Source organism: Moschus berezovskii, chromosome 26, assembly GCF_049115385.1.
Source record: "Moschus berezovskii isolate FMDL1 chromosome 26, NW_MosBer_1.0, whole genome shotgun sequence".
Taxonomy (NCBI): Eukaryota; Metazoa; Chordata; class Mammalia; order Artiodactyla; family Moschidae; genus Moschus; species Moschus berezovskii.
Genome location: NC_142485.1, coordinates 29,043,946 through 29,064,241, shown reverse-complemented (window position 1 = coordinate 29,064,241; position 20,296 = coordinate 29,043,946). Strand labels below are relative to the sequence as shown.

Here is a 20,296-nt window from a genome sequence, read left to right as displayed (position 1 = left end):
GTTAAAAAACACAATATGTATATACATATACGCACAGATACCCACACACAAACACTTTCTCTCATGTTAAACTCAAAGATAAAAACATTCCGAAATAAAACTCAACATTCAAAAAAACTAAGATCATGGCATCTGGTCCCATCACTTCATGGCAAATAGATGGGGAAACAATGGAAACAGCAGCAGACTTTATTTTCTTAGGCTCCAAAATCATTGCAGATGGTGACTACAGCCATGAAATTCAAAGACGCTTGCTTCTTGGAAGAAAAGCTATGACCAACCTAGACTGCATAAGAAAGGCAAAGGCAATGCCAAAGAATGCTCAAACTACTGCACAATTGTATTCATCTCACACATTAGTAAAGTACTGCTCAAAATTCTCCAATCCAGGCTTCAGCAATATGTGAACCATGAATTTCCAGATGTTCAAGCTGGTTTTAGAAAAGGCAGAGGAACCAGAGATCAAGTTGCCAACATCCGCTGGATCATCGAAAAAGCAAGAGTGTTCCAGAAAAAAAACATCTATTTCTGCTTTATTGACTATGCCAAAGCCTTTGACTGTGTAGATCACAATAAACTGTGGAAAATTCTGAAAGAGATGGAAATAGCAGACCACCTGACCTGTCTCTTGAGAAACCTGTATGCAGGTCAGGAAGCAACAGTTAGAACTGGACATGGAACAACAGACTGGTTCCAAATAGGAAAAGGAGTATGTCAAGACTGTATATTGTCATCCTGCTTATTTAACTTATATGCAGAGTATATCATGAGAAACGCTGGGCTGGATGAAGCACAAGCTGGAATCAAGATTGCTGGGAGAAATATCAATAACCTCAGATATGTAGATGACACCACCCTTATGGCAGAAAGTGAAGAAGAACTAAAGAGCCTCTTGATGAAAGTGAAAGAAGAGAGTGAAAAAGTTAGCTTAAAGCTCAACATTCAGAAAACTAAGATCAAGGCACCCGGTCCCATCACTTCATGGCAAATAGATGGGGAAACAGTGGCAGACTTTATTTTTCTGGGCTCTAAAAATCACTGCAGATGGTGACTGCAGCCATGAAATTAAGATGCTTATACCTAGGAAGGACAGTTATGACCAACCTAGACAGCATATTAAAAAGCAGAGACATTACTTTGCCAAAAAAGGTCTGTCTAGTCAAGGCTGTGGTTTTTCTAGTAGTCATGTATGGATGTGAGAGTTGGACTATAAAGAAAGCTGAGCGCTGAAGAACTGATGCTTTTGAACTGTGGTGGAGAAGACTCTTGAGAGTCCCTTGGACTGCAAGGAGATCCAACCAGTCCATCCTAAAGGAGATCAGTCCTGAATATTCATTGGAAGGACTGATGCTGAAGCTGAAACTCCAATCCTTTGGCCACCTGATGTGAAGGGCTGACTCATTTGAAAAGACCCTGATGCTGGGAAAGATTGAGGGCAGGAGGAAAAGGGGACGACAGAGGATGAGATGGTTGGACATGAGTCTGAGTAAACTCAATGGACATGAATTTGAGTAAACTCCGGGAGTTGGCGATGGACAGGGAGGCCTGGCGTGCTGCAGTCCATGGGGTCACAAAGAGTCAGACACGACTGAGCAACTGAACCGACTGAAATAATCAACTTTATTAATTTAAAATGTTTTTGTTACAAAAATGATTAAGGCTTGTGATTGTAATTACATATTCCTTTATGATTGATGTCTCGTAGTGGAATTTAAATTTTCCTTTGCCACTTTAAAGTAAGGAAAGGAAAAAAAAATAAAGTAAGGAAAGGTTGAGGGGCTTCCCTGGTGGTCCGGTGGTTAAGACTCCACACTCCCACTGCAGGGGGTGTAGGTTTGAACCCTGGTTGGGGAACTAAGATCCCACATGACATGGAGAATAAAAGCAAAACAAAACAAGATGATCACACATCTTGTGCAATGACTCCAGGGGTAGGTAGTATACACTGAACCCAGTTAGGCTATATCCCGCATTTCAGGAACTTGGCACAAAAGTTGAGATCACATCTATCTAAAAACCTTACAATTACCAGACCATCTCCTGGTATCCGCTTAGTTTATTCCTAAAATTTTACCCTATTTGTTATTGCTACATTATATGTAGGTTAAGACTTTGGCCAAATATTTTGGTCTTTTCCTATATTTTACAATTCTCCTTTATATTCGGTCTTTGGTGTTCCAAAAGACCCTTGCTAAAACAAGTACTCACTCATCAGCAACATAAATATTAGACCCAACTAAAATCTCCCTTTCCCCCCAAATTTTTACCAACATGCTGTTTTGAGAGATTTACAAAAGTTGCAACCAAAAATAACAAAACTGCTGTTCATCCTTGTAGAGAATCTAGCTTTTTTTTTCTTTACAAAATAATTTTTAAATGAAGATTTACTTTTAAGCATAAGAGTAAAAAGTAAAACAGTGAAAAATTCTGAAAATTATTTTTTAAAAACGAAAAGGCTACTTAAAGAAGATTGTGTGTGTGCATGATCAGTGGTGTCTGACTCTTTGCAACACTATGGACTGTAACCTGCCAGACTCCTCTGCCCATGGAATTTTCCAGGCAAGAATACTGGAGTGGGTTGCCATTTCCATCTCCAGAGTATCTTCCCAACCCAGGGATCAAAATCCCATCTCCTGTGTCTCCTGCATTGGCAGACAGATTCTTTACCACTGAGATATCTGGGAAGAGCTTATGCTCAGATAACTCTCAAATGTAACATTCAGTCATTTAAATTTGATATGTATCTATTATGGTCCAGATGTGTTTGCTTATTCACAGTGAAATATTTGATAATGCATCAGAGACAGTCCAAAAAATGGTCAAAATTATTATTCATTATAAAATATTCAAGTTGAATGTGTTTACTCAACGAGCAATTATAGATTTAACATCCAAGACTGGTCATAGAGTCACACTGCTTCCCAGAATATTTAAAATCAAGTAGTTCTGCTGCTTTGTCAAGAAATAATATTGTTTATGCACAAAAATGATTTACATGCCCAAATACATGGTAATGAAACTTGAAATAAAGTAGAAAATTGAAATTACTCCTCCCTCAAAGCACAATGCTCTATTAACGCCTTAGTTTTAAACAAAAATAATCCTATTTTGTGTGATTATGAAGCTTACATAATGAAACACAGGCAATAAAAGTCCCAAACTAATATGTTCCAACAGGTATAAGAAATACAACATATGTTTAAAAGTGAGATTCAGTAGGGGCAAACAGGGGCAAAACAGAATTCTGTGTGATTTAAATTTTTCAGAAAGAAATACAACTGAGGAAAACCCTCCAGAGTTAATATGCAAATGATTGATATAAATTGGAATGGTCAGTCTCTGGAGTCCGTCCACTACAACTGGATATTAGTGTAGGAATGTAAATAATATTATGCTAGAAACTGCACATGATTCTAGCAATTGACTTTTTAAAAAGACAATATTTTTGTTGTTGTTATTGTTGTTTTTACTATTCTTATCCTCAACAGTCTTGTGTAGACTTTGCATATCCAGATTCTGGTTAAAAAAAAAAAAAAGTATTTCCTCGCCTTATAACATAGGTGTTGCTATCAGCTTCACAAAGCAGCCAGCCTAGGCAGTGAAATGCAAGCTGCAGACAGTCCAAATACTCATAAAATCTGTAAACTGTGCCACTTCAAAATGCCATTTCGTTTCACTGCTAACCCTCATATCACCACCACTACTCTGACAGACAGAGGGAAGGCTGACGAAAACTATTACACTGGTAAGTAATTCTGATAAAGAAGTTGACCTTAACAGAGGCTTATAATTAATTAACATAGCAGACCTGATGAAAATGTGCTCCCTTTAATAACACAGCACATTGCCAGCTATTCATTTTGTACTATGAAACAGTACTTACCATTGGATCAATAGTAATCTGGTAGTCTTTAAAGAGTTAATCTTTCAAATAGTTCACAAAGTAACTCACACACTGGCGAAATCAGACGCAGCAGATTACCTACCTATCTGAGGATTTTTCAGGAGAGAAAAACTTTTTATTTATTAATATTACAGTGAGGACACCGCTGATCCATGTCTCGAAAGCTTACACATCTTTTACAATGCGATTTCAATAGAAGAAATCTCAGTCTTTGATCTTTATGAATTACTTTTTCATTGTCATCCTTTTAACTAGCTAATACTTTGATGATAGAGAAGAAAACATTTCTAGACTTTAAAGTCACATACTTGATCTTCAGGTGAGATACTCTACTTGGCAGATAATTTTTAAAAGGCATAGCTTCTGTGCAGTATTTTTGCTATTGTATAAATTAAGAAATAAAATGTTATAAAGAGCAAGAAATCATACTACACATAGTTAGCAACACAGTAATTCATCCTCAGCATCAAGAGCAAAGTATAATATCTTTCAAAAACAGTTACCATGGTTAATCTTTTTGAATGTTCAGTTATCTGAAATTTGGGACTTTAGCTTTAAAATGATCTTTACTATTTAATTTAGCTCTGACTAGACCTTTAACACATAAATGACTTGATGGGAAAAGTTTTACAGATAACTTACAAACATACACACCCATCCCCCATCACTATCACCATCAACTTCTTCACCACAAACTATAACTTGTTGTTGTTCAGTCACTAAGTCCTGTCTGAATCTCTGAGACTCCATAGACTGCAGCACACCAGCCTACCCTGTCTTTCACTATCTCCCGAAGTTTGCTTAAACTCATGTCCGTTGAGTCAGCAATGCCATCCAACCATCTCATCCTCTGAACCCTCTTCTCCTCCTGCCTTCAATCTCTCCCACCAGCAGGGTCTTTTCCAATGAGTCAGTTCTTTGCATCTGGTGGCCAAAGTATTGAAGTTACAGCTTCAGCATCAGTCCTTCCAATGAATATTCAGGACTGAATATTTAGGATATTCAATTTCCTTTAGGATGGACTGGTTTGATCTCCTTGCAGTCCAAGGGACTCTCAAGAGTCTTCTCCAACACCACAGTTCAAAAGCATCAGTTCTTTGGTGCTCAGTCTTGTTTATGGTCCAGTTCTCACATCCGTACATGACAACTAGAAAATCATAGCTTTGATTATATGAAACTTTTTGGCAAAGTGACGTCTTTGCCTTTTAATATGCTGTCTAGCTTTCCTTCCAAGGAACAAGCGTCTTTTAATTTCATGGCTTCAGTCACTGTCTGCAATGATTTTGGAGCCCAAGAAAATAAAATCTGTAATAATTTAGTATTTCCCAAATATGCTTGATCAAACAAATTATCAGAGATATCTTTTACAATAATTGACCCTAGAATTTTCCAAGGAGATTCTGATTATATAGCTGTAGAGATATTAGCAAACATATCCAGATCACTTTTGTCTTCTGTATATAGTTGCAAAACACCAATTCATTCTAGAATGTGATAGTTTGTTTTTGTTGTTGTTGTTTTTATTTTTGCATAACTTTAAAATACAAGAAAATCTGGTTCTAATTTCCTGCAAAGCACTCCATGCCACAAACCTCATAGTACTTCCAAATAGCTATTTGGGTTAAACTTAGAATCATAGTTTATGAAACCATACTTTACTCATGCTTTTTTTCCTTCTTCTTCTAGACTTTCAGTACATTAGGGCAATGAAATACTGAGCTATTACAGAATATTGTTTTGAGTTACCTATAAAAGAAAAACTTTCTGGTTTAGCAATTTACTTGCCCAAATAGATTATCAATCAAGAACACATTCATTGCATTTAGCACATATATCTAAGAATCTACAACTCTTTGATTCTTTGGCATTTTTAACTAATTCAGTTCAGTTCAGTCACTCAGTTGCATCCAACTCTTTGTGTCCCCATGAACTGCAGCACGCCAGGCCTCCCTGTCCATCCCCAACTCCCAGAGCTTGCTCAAACTCATGTCCATTGACTTGGTGATGCCATCCAACAATCTCATCCTCTGTCTTCCCCTTCTCCTCCTGCCTTCATCTTTCCCAACATCAGGGTCTTTTCCAGTGAGTCAGTTCTTCACATCAGGTGGCCAAAGTATTGGGACTTCAGCTTCAGCATCAGTCCTTCCAATGAATATTCAGGACTGATTTCCTTTAGGATGGACTGGTTGGATCTCCTTGCAGTCCAAGGGACTCTCAAGAGACTTCTCCAACACCACAGTTCAAAAGCATCAGTTCTTCAGCGCTCAGCTTTCTTTACAGTCCAACTCTCATATCCATACATGACTACCAGAAAAACCATAGCTTTGACTAGACAGACCTTTGTTGGACCTTTTAACTGATTAGATGACTCAATAAATTAAAAGAGAAAAATTCAAAACAGCTGTTCAGCGACATGAATGATAATGATATTCAGTGTCAAGATAATAACAAACCAAATGTCTAACAAAGTTGAACACAGTTTTCTAAGTAGTTAGTGCTTTAAAATACTATGGTTATTGACATTTGAAAAGAATTCCGCCACATAGTTTGTTCTTTATCTAGTTGAATGCACAGCTTTTAATAGATAGGATCACTGTGATTATCATGACTGCATCTGCCCAATGGTAATCCAGCCAATTGAAGATTTGGTGATGGCAGTGGTTGCGGAGTTATTTCACTGATTTATTTTCAGCCTTTCTCTGTGTAATGAGTTACTCATCTCACTTTCCCTTTTTAAAAACATATTGCTTGTTTTTCTACTAGAAATATTCAAAAAGTGGAGGAAAAAAAAGCAATTACTACCTTGGTGGCACTCGGCAATAAAAGAAAAGTTCTCACACTTTCTCCACTTGAATATATTCAGCATTTTTCTTAAAATTAACTCCCACTCTGTTCCCTGAACTATACTCTTCAATGAACGTACAACTCACTGTATGTTCTGTTCTCTTGGTAAGTAGAACCAGAGACTTGTTCAAAATGCTGACAGCACATTAGCTCAGACATACAGAGACAAACTCTGAAGACTGTAAGTGTTCTCCTCCACATTGTTTTTCTAGGCATCTATCAAGAGGGAATGAAAGTGAGTAAGGCTTGGAGCAGTGTTCAGATCTTGCCATTCATGCTCTGCATTTTTAAACGGAGTCCACCTTTATTAGGTTACGGTTGGCTATTAATGGAGAAGGTTTGCGTTTAATTCTATCTGCTACGTGATTGGAGTTATCCACAAAGAACATCTTGATGGTACACAATGAGACTATAATTTTTCTGTATTCCTGCCTGAAATTTTGGTTCAGTAGTCCATATATGATCGCATTGAGGCAGCTGTTGAAATACGCCATATAGTAACTGGCCACAAACAGCCACTCGGGGATCCTGGGTGCCATGCTGGCGGGGTCCGAGGCCACAACGAGACCAATGAAGTTCAGAGGAGCCCAGCAAATAGCAAAGAGAACAAAAACCACAAACATGGTGACAAAATTCCTGAAGTCCTGGGGCTTCAGTTTTGGTTTGTTGTCGGGTTTCACCCTCCATCTGACCTGAAGAACCAGGGCCCAGATTCTCAAGTAACAGAAGATGACTACGAGCATCGGAACTATGAAATGGAACACCACCACGGCTATCGTGTAGGCTGAGCTGACAGACTGTGTGAAGGTACAGGAGTAGATCCTGGGGTCGTACTGCAGGGTTCCCACACACAGGTTGGGCACGATCGCCACGAGTGTCAGCATCCATATCAGGAACACGTAGCAGAGGGAACTGGTGCTGCTGTACAGCTTGTCGTATCTGAGGCTGTGGCAGATGTAGCAATAGCGGTTGATGGCAATTCCCGTGATATTGAAAACGGACCCGATGACACTCAAGCCCATCAGAAAGCCACTAAGTTGGCAATGCAGGGAGCTCAGGCTCCACCCATTGTTAACTATAGACGCGAGCGCCAAGGGGTATGGATACACAGCCACCAGCAGGTCTGCAACTGCCAGGCTCACCACAAACACATTCCCTGAAAGAGAAAGGTTTAGAAAACACGGGTTAGGGCCAGTTTCACATGGGTTTTCTTTCACAGGTATTCAAGAAAGAGCTATGTCTGCTGCTCGGATGACCCAATATCACAGTTACTGAAAGACAGTGAAAAGTGTTGGTCGCTCAGTCGTGTCCAACTCTCTGCAACCCCATGGACTGTAACCCCATCAGCTCCTCTGTCCAGGGGATTTTCCAGTCAAGAGTACTGGAGTGGGCTGCCATTTCCTTTGTGGTTAGGGCCAGTTTCACGTGGGTCACATGGGTTTTCTTTCACAGTTTTTAAAAAAAGAGCTGGGTCTGCAAACTCGGGTGACATGACATCACAGCTTCTGCCACATTCTAAAAGAAGTGGAAGCCATTTCCCTGGGAACTGAACTCTCCATTGTCCTTATCAGATCAACTCCACTGTTCCCAAGCTCCTGGATTCCCCAAACAAGGCATGTTTCATGGTCAAAACTGTTCTCTTTTTAACACCTTGGTTTCTCTTGTGCTTTAAAAAAAAAAAAAAAAAATCTTGAGTTCAGGATACTCCCATCATGTCTTTTATTCTGGAATGGTCTATATTATTTGAGAAACCTCATATAGCTTTTTTTTTTCCTCAAGCCAGGCAGGACTTCCCTAAGTTCCAGGCCTTTTATCTCTAACTCTTCAAAGGTTCTAAAATTTCTGTTCCTGGAACACAGAGGGCCCTCATCCATAGCATATTTATGAAGAAAAAGGATCCTGTTATCAGCGGCTGGGTTAGAATATTGGCTTTGCTCCTTACTAGCTGTCTAACTGGGGCAAGTTACATTATCACATCAAACTTCAATTTCCTCTTCTGTAAGTGGAGATAATGATGACATTGTCTTTGCAGGGTATGATGAGGACTAAATGAGGCCATCTCTGTCAAGTACTGAGCAGTGTCTGTCACATGATAGGTGATCAATAAATGCTCTACAACTCTCTCACCTCAATCCAAAGGAAAAGGGAGAGATGCTTTTAGATTTTATAGACAACTTAAGGTAGAAAAATTAAACTCTAGATAATCAGGGTAAGTAACAATTTTATATGAACACAATAATTCAACATATTTTAAAGTTTAAGTATACTCTAGTCAAATTTTACAAGCTCTTTTACAAGTATGTTAAAGTTAAGACCCCTATATATGAACAAGTACTGTCCTGAGAGCGTATTCTTAAGTCCAATTTTTTTGCATGTCCAACATAGTTAGCCTAGGCACCCAACTAGTAGAATTGGCTATATACTACTATACTGTAATAGGTATATAACACTTTTCACACACACAATACATAAAAGTGCTAGTCGCTCAGTCATGTCTGACTCTTTGTGACCCCAGGGACTGTAGCTCTGTCCATGGGGTTCTCTAGGGGTGAACAGTGGAGGGGGTTACCATTCCCTTCTCCAGGAGATCTTTCCAACCCAGGGATTGAACCCAGGTCTCCTGCTTTACAGGCAGATTCTCTACCATCTGAGCCACCAGGATGCCAAAATACATAAAAAACAAACACAAAAAAAATTAAACATTTTTAATCTTACAGATATTAAGACGAGGTAGCAAGAATACACAGAAGAACTGTACAAAAAAGATCTTCATGACCCAGATAATCATGATGGTGTGATTACTCACCTAGAGCCAGACATCCTGGAATGTGAAGTCAAGTGGGCCTTAGGAAGCATCATTAGGAACAGAACTAGTGAAGGTGATGGAATTCCAGTTGAGCTATTTCAAATCCTAAAAGATGATGCTTTGAAAGTGCTGCACTCAATATGCCAGCAAATTTGGCCACTCAGCACTGTCCACAGGACTGGAAAAGGTCAATTTTCATTCCAATCCCAAAGAAAGGCAATGCCAAAGAATACTCAAACTACTGCATAATTGCACTCATCTCACATGCTAGTAAAGTACTGCTCAAAATGCTCCAAGCCAGGCTTCAGCAATATGTGAACCGTGAACTTCCAGATGTTCAAGCTGATTTTAGAAAAGGCAGAGGCACCAGAGATCAAATTACCAACATCCACTGGATTATCAAAAAAGCAAGAGAGTTCCAGAAAAACATCTATTTCTGCTTCATTGACTATGCCAAAGCCTTTGACTGTGTGGATCACAACAAACTATGGAAAATTCTGAAAGAGATGGGAATACCAGACCACCTGACCTGCCTCTTGAAAAACCTGTATGCAGGGCAGGAAGCAACAGTTAGAACTGGACATGGAAAAACAGACTGGTTCCAAATAGGAAAAGGAGTATGTCAAGGCTGTATATTGTCACCCTGCTTATTTAACTTATATGCAGAGTACATCATGAGGAACACTGGGCTGGGAGAAGCACAAGCTGGAATCAAGATTGCTGGGAGAAATATCAATAACCTCAGATATGCAGATGATACCACCCTTATGGCAGAAATTGAAGAGGAACTAAACAGCCTCTTGATGAAAGTGAAAGAAGAGGGTGAAAAAGTTGGCTTAAAGCTCAACATTCAGGAAAATAAGATCATGGCATCCAGTTTTGTCACTTCATGGCAAATAAATGGGGAAACAGTGGAAACAGTGGCTGACTTTATTTTTCTGGGCTCCAAAATCTGCAGATGGTGACTGCAGGCATTAAATTACTCCTTGGAAGGAATCAGCCTGGACAGCATATTAAAAAGCAGAGACATTACTTTCTCAACAAAGGTCCATCTGGTCAAGGATATGGTTTTTCCAGTAGTCATGTATGGATGTGAGAGTTGGACGATAAGCAAAGCTGAGTGCCAAAGAATTGATGCTTTTGAACTGTGGTGTTGGAAAAGACTCTTGAGAGTCCCTTGTACTGCATGGAGATCCAACCAGTTCATCCTAAAGGAGATCAGTCCTGGGTGTTCTTTGGAAGGACTGATGTTGAAGCTGAAAATTCCAATCCTTTGGCCACATGATGCGAAGAGCTGACTCATTTGAAAAGACCCTGATGCTGGGAAAGATTGAGGGCAGGAAGAGAAGGGGACGATGGAGGATGAGATGGTTGGATGGCATCACCGACTCAATGGACATGAGTTTGGGTAGACTCTGGGAGTTGGTGATGGACAGGGAGGCCTGGTGTGCTGTGGTTCATGGGGTCGCAAAGAGTCGGACACAACTGAGCGACTGAACTGAATCTTACAGTACTTTGAAAAATACAGTAGTACAGTACAACAGCTGGCACACAGGGGCTGTCATCAAGAGAACAGGCAAAAAGAATTACTGACAGGAGCAGGGAGAGGAGGTGGGACATGGTAGAGCCGACTGTCATCAGTAGGTGACGGAGTGCAAGCTGCAGTTTCACTCATGCCTGGTGTGGATGGTACAGGTTCTGGTTCCTTGCTGGATTCAATTCTATCTCCCCTCTTGAAAAACCTGATCCTGTGATGTCTGGATGGTAGCTCTTTCTGTTCTCATCATAGATAACAGAGGAGCACTGAATCGCATTGTGGAAGAAAGGCTGCTACAACCTTTGTGTACCATTCTATGTTCAGCTCCTGTGTCTCAAAAGCTATCAGTGCCTCCTCAGATAGAGCTAACTTAGGTGACTGGACATGTGAATGCACGTTGACATCTTTGAAAGTTTGCCGCTTGAAGGCTCATATGTAGGGGACTTCCTGTATTTACTTTTGTGGTTTGTTTTCCTTTGTTTCATACTATTCTTCTGCCCTGAGCAGCTCCTCATCTAACTTTTCATTGCTCCCCATCCCTCCCAGTCTGTGTTAAAAGAAATGCTTAGAACCTTCACTTGTTTGCCCAACCACATGGAAGAGCTTTCTCTTTTGAAGGTTCCTGAATCACTTTATTTTTACAACTTTCAATTTAGGAAACGTCGTAATAAATTCCATTCAGTAAAAATGTATTAAGTGCATAGGTTCTGGGGAAATGGGAATAAACGGGCAGAACTCCTCCGACCCTCAATCTTAGAAAATCAAACACAATTTAAAAGAGAAGGAACCTGAGGGATGGAATGGGGAGGGAAGTGGCGGGGGAGGTTCAAGATGGGGAACACATGTACACCCGGGGCAGATTCATGTCAATGTACGGCAAAACCAACACAATAATGTAAAGTAACTAGCCTCCAATTAAAATAAATAAATTAAAAAGAAAAAAAGAAGATCTTAGCTCAAGAACCATGAAGCAAAACCTGGAAAGCCCAGATTAGAGCAGGAAATTGGAGGCCTCAGATAAGAGGTGTGCTGGAGGTGGTGGTAGGAGTGGGTGGCTGCGAGGGGCTAGAGAAAAAGAAGATGACTGATCATTCTGACAGAGTTGACTGTGTGGAAAATTGTATTGAGAATTGTTTTATAGCGGTTTGTGGGGGAGGGAAGATTTAGCTATAAGTTCAAATAAGAAATGAAACAATTGTTATTAACTCAGCAGTGAACAATATTTACGTGATCATCATAATAAAAAACCCAAATATGGATTTAAAAAATAAATAAATAAAAAATAAAAGAGAAGGAAGAAGTACATCATGAGTATGTACAGAAGACAAGACAGAGAGGAAGGGAGGGGGCTGGACAAGTGGGAAGAACCTTTCAGGCAGACTGGTGTGTGTTCTGCTTCGATTACATTTACTTGTAAACTTGCTGTTCTTCTGTTTCAACACCGCAGTCGCCTGAGATTGTCTGCCTGATATCTGTATCCTGAATAGTACCCAGCTGAGACTTTTGCTCTAAAGTTTGAGGAAATAAATTCAATTGTCTTCTCCCAACATCTGAAATAAAATAACCTTTGTGAGTTTTCTGTCTGAAAAATTTTATTCCATCCTGAAAAATCCTGCAAAGAAGTGAAGTAAAAAAGCTGCAGTGACTAAAAAAGGCAAGGTTTTGCATGTAAGTAGGAATTTCAGATAGACTGTCATGAAAACAATTTTCTTTGAAAATTGGTTATACTAAGCCAAATTGAAGCAATAAAAGCAAATTTATTTTTCCTACAGTTCAATTTCAATTACCAATGAAATGTTTAAATTCTAACGTGGGCATATTTCAATAAATTTTTTGACTCAGCATATTTAATACCTTAAAAATGAGTGGAATATCTGAAACTCAGCTACAAATTAAACTGTCATCAAAATAGTACATTTTTACCCAGAACATTATGATGACAAATGGGCTTGATATAATTTTTCTTTTTAAGTTTTAAAATAATAAGTGATGTCACAAATTTCTTTCATGGCTTTAATCCTCTGCTCCATTTATTTTATAGTGATTATTCTTCTTTTCTGTTCAAATAATTACCATAATCAAATGATTCATTTACTTTTCTTTGAAATGATCCTAGTTTACAAGAGGAGAAGAAAAAAATGAAGCTATAGATTCTATGCAGATGTTGTTGGGGAGCTCAGCTAGAGGCTTTGTCATAGCTGCCGTGTGTGTGTGTGTGTCTGTGTGTTGTGTGGTGTGACAGGGAGGAGGAGAGGAAAGATAGTTCCTATTTTTCATTTAAGAATTCTACCAGACAAGAGTAATCACAATTGGACTGCAAGGAGATACAACCAGTCCATTTTAAAGGAGATCAGTCCTGGGTGTTCATTGAAAAGACTGATGCTAAAGCTGAAACTCCAATACTTTGGCCACCTCATGCAAAGAGTTGACTCACTGGAAAAGACTCTGATGCTGGGAGGGATTGGGGGCGGGAGGAGAAGGGGACAACAGAGAATGAGATGGCTGGATGGCATCACCGACTCGATGGACATGAGTTTGAATGAACTCCGGGAGCTGGTGATGGACAGGGAGGCCTGGCGTGCTGTGATTCATGGGGTTGCAAAGAGTTGGACACAACTGAACCGAACTGAACTTCATCTCGTCCATCTAAACTCTGGGTGACTCCAGATAGATATCACCTATCTGCTTTTACAGACATCTAGGAGTCTATGCAACCAGTGTAACAATGCACTCTGAAATTTAAAATAATCTCTCTTAATGTCCTATTGGGTTCCAGTCTTTCCTCCAAGGTACAAGTTTGTTGTCATTCTCCCTCTTGACATCCATCGTTTCTTCTCAACCTCCTTGTCTGTGAACTTCAGACTTGTGATGGTTAATTTTATGTGTCAACTTGACACTATCTTGGTATCTGTGGTTAAACATTTCTGGGTGTGTCTCTAAGGGTGTTTCAAAAAAAGTACATTGGAATCAGTAGACTGAGTAATGCAGAGGCCCTCCCTAGTGTGGATGGGCATCATCCAATTCATTGAGAGCCTAAAGAAAACAAAAATTTGGAGGAAAGGAGAACTCAGCCTTGTTGGCTGCCTACTGAGCGGGAACCTCGGTCTTCCCCTGCCCTTGGACTGGGACTTCTGCCTTAGACACTCCTGACTCTAAGGTCTTCAGGCTCAGACTAGAACTCTGCCCTGGCTCTTCTGAGCCTCCAGCTTCAGATGGTAGACTGTGGGATGCCTCAGCCTCCACAGTCATGTGAGCCAACCCTTCACGATAAATATAGCATCTTTAATGTATATAAATGAAATGCATTTATCCCTGAAACTCTGATGAGTGCTGGGTGCTTCCATTTACTGCAGCTGCACCCTTCTCCAGAGAAATGCCCTTAATGGAACAATGAATGACCAGCTGACCCTGAAGCACAAAGGCCAGCCCTCCTGCCTCGAGAGGTGACAACCGCATGGTTGGATTTACTCCTAGAGGCCCTCGCCTCATGGTCAGGCCAAGTCCAGGCTTCACCAGCGATCCCACCCTTGCTTGCCTTGTTCCCTGCCTGGTCTCCCCCTCACTTACTTCTGCTCCCTCCTGAGCATGCACTTTCTACAAAGCATGAGCACCGAACCTCTGATCTTGTTCTCAACTTCGGCATTTAGGCAAAATCAGACAGACCTTCAGCTCTGTGATGTGTCTGGGTGGTTTTCGAAAGAAGTCTTCAGCTTCTCGGTGGAAAAAGAGGAGCTAGTTCTATGCCATCTTACAAACCAAGCAGCCAACCTCTTTGGGTACAAGTTATAGACTCTGAATGCTTCTCGGCATCACTCTTCAATTCTTTCATCCTCGGCTAGGGGTGGACATGCTTCCTGTATCTCACTTCCACCTGTGCGTGGAGGTCTGTCTTCCTCTAAGACTGTATTTGAGATTCAGGACCGTGAGAAAGAATCTTTCAACCCTCCCTGACAGCACGGTGGCTCGCACATAACAGGTACCAAGAACAGTTTCCTGGATGAACTAATACATCCCTAGTCTCTACACAACACCTGTCCAGAGCAGAAATTGCGTGCTCTTATCTGCCCCAATTTCGGTTTCTCAACAGACCAATATTCATTCCTTCTTTCATTGTCAGCCAGGACTTTACCCATGTGCAGAGCACGATTAGAGACTCACTGAATTCATTGCTCATGAGGGTTTTTTTCAGCCACCCCCACAAAAAAACCTGCTGTGCCTGGACTTTAACATCAAACTGGTAAAGATCAATTAAAATTGGGGATGGGGGTAGGAATGAGTTTCAGTTACTCTTGGAAACATTTTTCATTTGTTTTACGCAGCAAATCCATAGACTCAGCTCTGAGAAATCTGGTTTATAAACCTGGATGATATAAAAAATTCCATGTGCATATTAAACATTAAAGGTAGGACAGGAGAAAGTTGAGATGTTGAAGGTGTTAGGGTGCAGTACAGGGAATGCAGAAGGGCTTATTTTGCACATCAAAGTGCACTGGCCCTGTCTTACGTTCTTGAACTTCAAAGGACTATATCTCAGAAATGTGTCTTTTTAGATTATCAGAGGGAGTGTGGACCAGATGCTCAGAAACAAGCCACATCTGAGTTCGAATCCTGACTATGTCGCTTGCTAGATGACCTCAGGTAAATCGGCGCCTCAGTCTCTTCATATGTAATAGGTCACGATACTAATGGCCGTGGTGAAGACGCAAGAGGACGCACGGAACGTGCTTGGCTTTGGATAAACACGTATTCCTTACTTCTCCTTGGCTGTGGTGGAAACAGCATTCAGCTTCATAAAAGGTGGCTCCCCAGAGCAGACGCACACCAGGGCTGGAGGGAGCGTCTCGTCTGCCCTGGCTCTTGCCTGGATCCCTGTTACCTTGCAGGGGTCTACTCCAGGCAAATAAGCCTGCTTTTCTTTTTTGAAACTTTCTATTCAGCTGAGCTGGGTCTTTGCTGTGGTGTGCTGGAGCACGGGCTTAGTTGTTCTGCAGCATGTGGAATCTTCCCGAATCAGGGACAGAACCCGTGTCTCTCTCCTGCATTGGGAGGTGGATTCTTAACCACTGGACCACCACGGAAGTCCCCAAACAAACCTGCTCTTACCCTCCTGTCTAGAAGACGCTGTTCCCACAACACACGACTGCGTGTGAGGACAGCTTGGCTCTCTGGCCACCTCCAACGTACTTCCTTCCTGGGTCTTCAGGAAGAAGAAATGTGTCTTTTTAGATTATCAGAGGGTCTCTTTCTCTGTCACACTGCACCTCCCCATTCTGCTCCTTAATTTGGCCATGACTCCCTAACACTGTGAACACAGATGATGACTAGCTGGTCTTAACTGTTAGGCAAATACAGCCTCTCTACAATAAAAGAGCCTAAGAACACCACAAGGAGCTCAACATAAAGTAATATAGTACAGAAACGTATCACTGCACATCACCTATGTTTCAATTAAAAAATAAAAGAACTTGAGGAAAAAAGGGTAATACACCTGACCCTCTTGCCCTAGCTCAATTTTGAGTTTTTAAAGGTGTGAAATCTTGCTTAAGGATTCTGCTCATTTTCTAGATCTGGTCATTCCGTTCTTAGAAGGATGGTTCAGGGAGACACCTGTAATATGTAAATACCCATATTATAGCCATATTGATCCAGTCTTTCATCTTTACACTGACTACAAATTATTCACGTCTGCACTATTTTTTATATCACAGAATGAAGGATGAAACTTTAAAGACAGAAATGGAATACTTGAACCACATTTTTAAAAAGGCAACCAAAAAACTCTATTAACTCTACTTGAGATGTGTGTGTGTTAGTTCAGTTGTGTCTGACTCTTCGCAACCCCATGGACTATAGCCCATCAGGCTCCTCTGTCCATGGGATTTTCCAGGCCAGAATACTGGAGGGGGTTGCATTTCCTTCTCCAGGGGATCTTCCTGACCCAGGGATCAAGCCCATGTCTCCTGTGTCTTCTGCATAGCAGGAAGATTCTTTCCCCACTGAGCCATTGGGGGTAGTCTTTATTTCCTTAGACACCTTTCCCGGTTTTGAAGGACTCAGGGAAATGCCAGCTTTAACAGACAAATTAATGCCACTTAATAATATCTCTATTTAATTAGAGAAGAACTTTAAATTGCTAAATTAAAAAAAAAATTCCTGTCAATATTAAAACTGGTGGGACTTCCCTGGTGGTCCAGTGGTTAAGAGTCTGTGCTTCCAACACAAGGGGCACAGGTTTGATCCCTGGTCATGGAACTAAGATTTCATATGCCACACAAGGTGGCCAATAAATGAATATTAGAAATGGTACAATCATATTATTGCCCTTTTTATATGCTAAAATTAAATGAGAAGAAATAAAAAATGCTAACAGTACAGAACTATAAGATTCTCATAAAACTAAGATTTAAAACTTCAAAATTTGGTTTTTTTGATGTACTTAGAGAATATTAAAAAGCATACATCTATATAGTATATGCATGATATATAAAAACATATATATATATCACATGTAGCAACCTTTTTAAAAAGCTTATTTGGTAAAAGAATAACTGAAAGTACTTCAAACTCTAAATAGAGGAAATAATTAATGTAAGCTAGTAGAATAAGTCAAGTAAGTAAAAAGGGCACAAATGAAATTAAAACTTAAAAAAAAACTAGCAAATAAAATTCTTAAAAGTATACATTAAAATGTAAACCAAATCCTAAAATTAATTAACTGGAATAGTGTTTGTTTTGCCAAAGAACTGTGTCCCAAGCTCCGATATTCTCCTGGACTTGGCACCTAGGAGACACCCAACAAGTATTTAAGAAATAAAAGGAAATTGAATGTATAAAGATAAAAGTACATTATCCCTTCCTAGATCACAAGAGAGTTTTGTATTCCTAAGTGTTTCAGAAAATTACATAAGAGAAAATACAAATCGCTGATTATAAACATTTATTATCTGCCATTTAATAGATACATGAGAAAATTTTTATGAATTGAGGTTAGCAGGTTGGTCCTCGAACCTTTCCCATTAGGAATTTCTTCAGGTTAACTTCTTCACAAGACATGGGGCCAATATATTCTCCTCAAAGCTCTGCTTTTGTCTCTATTCTTGACTCTTACTATTGACTCTATTGATATTCTTTCACTGATTTGCCCTTAAAGGAAAGTTCACATTTCCCTGTTTATTACCCTCTATTCTTTCATCCTGAGGTAACACTTTTAAAAATGCTCATGACTACTTTAAGCTCCAGCTATCACCTACCAATCAACTTGAAAAGTTTCCCTGTTATATAACATGTTCTAAGTCTTACACCTTTATACTCCATGTTTTATTTTTATTTGAAAATAGAAGAACAAAATTTTAAAAGTACCTTGACTGCAGTCATGAAATTAAAAGACGCTTTCTCCTTGGAAGAAAAGCTATGACCAACTAGTCAGCATATTGAAAAGCAGAGACATTACTTTGTCAACCAAGGTCCATCTAGTCAAAGCTATGGTTTTTCCAGTAGTCATGTATGGATGTGAGAGTTAGACTATAAAAAAAGCTGAGCATCAAAGAATCGATGCTTTTGAACTGTGGAGTTGGAGAAGACTCTTGAGAGTCCCTTGGACTGCAAGGAGATCCAATCAGTCTACCCTAAAGGAAATCAGTCCTGAATATTCATTGGAAGAACTGATGCTGAAGCTGAAACTCCAATACTTTGGCCACCTTGTGTGAAGAGCTGACTCATTGGAAAAGACCCTGATGTTGGGAAAGATTGAAGGTGGGAGGAGAAGGGGATGACAGAGGATGAAATGGTTGGATGGCTTCACCAACTCGATGGACCTGAATTTGAGCAAGCTCCTAGAGTTGGTGATGGACAGGGAAGCCTGGTTGTGCTGCAGTCCACGGGGTCGCAAAGAGCCGGACATGACTGAGCAACTGTACTGAACTGAACTGACAGAAGTTAATCTGTTGAAATAGGAGCCATGTTTTACAAATGCTTAGCATTGTGGCTTGCATTTTGACAACCAACAAGGATTTGTATTCTGTCTCATATTGAAGGTATTCAATAAATTCTTATAAATATTCAATTCAATCAGCACCAAAAGTGCTCAACATCAGAGCAAGTAAGCATCCTTTTAAGCCATAAGCTCAACAACTCAAATTCATCCTAAAATAGTCTAAATAGTATTCAGACTCAAGTAGATTCTTTTTTTTTAATTTTCTTATCCATTTCTCTAAGACTAATTTCTTCAGTGTGGTTGCCAAAAATGTACAGCTCTGTAGGAGAAAAAAAATTTAGAGAATGTCAATCAGAAAACCCAAAAGTTTATCCTTCATTTGCAGCATTATTAAATTTCACTAAATTTCCTTGAGCTATCACCCAGAGACCTCCGGTTTCAGGTCAGCTAACCTATTTGAAAGTTGAGAAAATTAGGTTGCTGATTAAGGAATCAACTTTGTGAATGAGAACAGATAATATTGATGACACCATGCAGTGTCCTAAACACGCAAAAATGCTTCTTTAAAAACAATCCATTAATTGCCTCTTTGGTAGCCTAGAAAATCCTTAGTGTGTGTATTTATTTTGTAGAAGATAGGGCATTTCTGTTAGACAACTGAAAAATTTATAGGAAAAAGAGGGAAATTCAAGGTACCTTGTAACGATCTTACTATTCACCTCAAATGTTCTAGTTTTTATTTTTCAAAGGTGTTAATAAAGAATGAGCAAAACAAGCTTGGAGACTCAATGGAGATTTAAAATGACTTCCAAGGCAGACATTTTTCAAAGCAGGTATTTTTTTTTTAAAAAAAAAGCAGAACCCTCAAATGTTAGTAAGAAATAAAAGCAGAAGGTTCATATTTTATCCTTGGTTGACTTTCTAAATTGCCAAGAGAAAAATGATTCTGAAAGATGGCAAAAGTAAGTTCTATCTCATCCATAATTAATTTAATGCTGAGAATTACTACTTTCTTATGAGACTGAATAACGGGAAGAATGCAAGATCCAAATTTAGCCATGTGGACCTAAATTCAATCATGAAAACCACTGCCCTAATGTTTCCAGGGAATTTGACAAATCTGGAAAAATTTAGAGTTCCATATTAAAATACTTTAAAAAAACAATGCCTAAGCATGCAAAAGTAAACATCAATAAAATGTCTTTAAAGGTAACATATTGCCTTGAGTCAATAATTTCAAACATCGTGGAGAATAACAGGAAGAAGACAACA

General features: G+C 39.6%; 1 protein-coding gene across 1 annotated transcript in view; it reads right to left on the bottom strand.

Annotated features, from left to right (window-relative positions):
- Nucleotides 1–1,258: 1,258 nt before the first annotated feature.
- MTNR1A (melatonin receptor 1A) overlaps nucleotides 1,259–20,296 on the bottom strand; it is a 31,140-nt gene continuing 12,102 nt past the window's right edge. Inside the window, exon 2 of the mRNA XM_055416453.2 lies at nucleotides 1,259–7,904. Within this exon, the coding sequence (XP_055272428.1) occupies nucleotides 7,036–7,904 (869 nt within the window). The 3' untranslated portion in view covers nucleotides 1,259–7,035. The remainder of the gene's footprint in view (nucleotides 7,905–20,296) is intronic.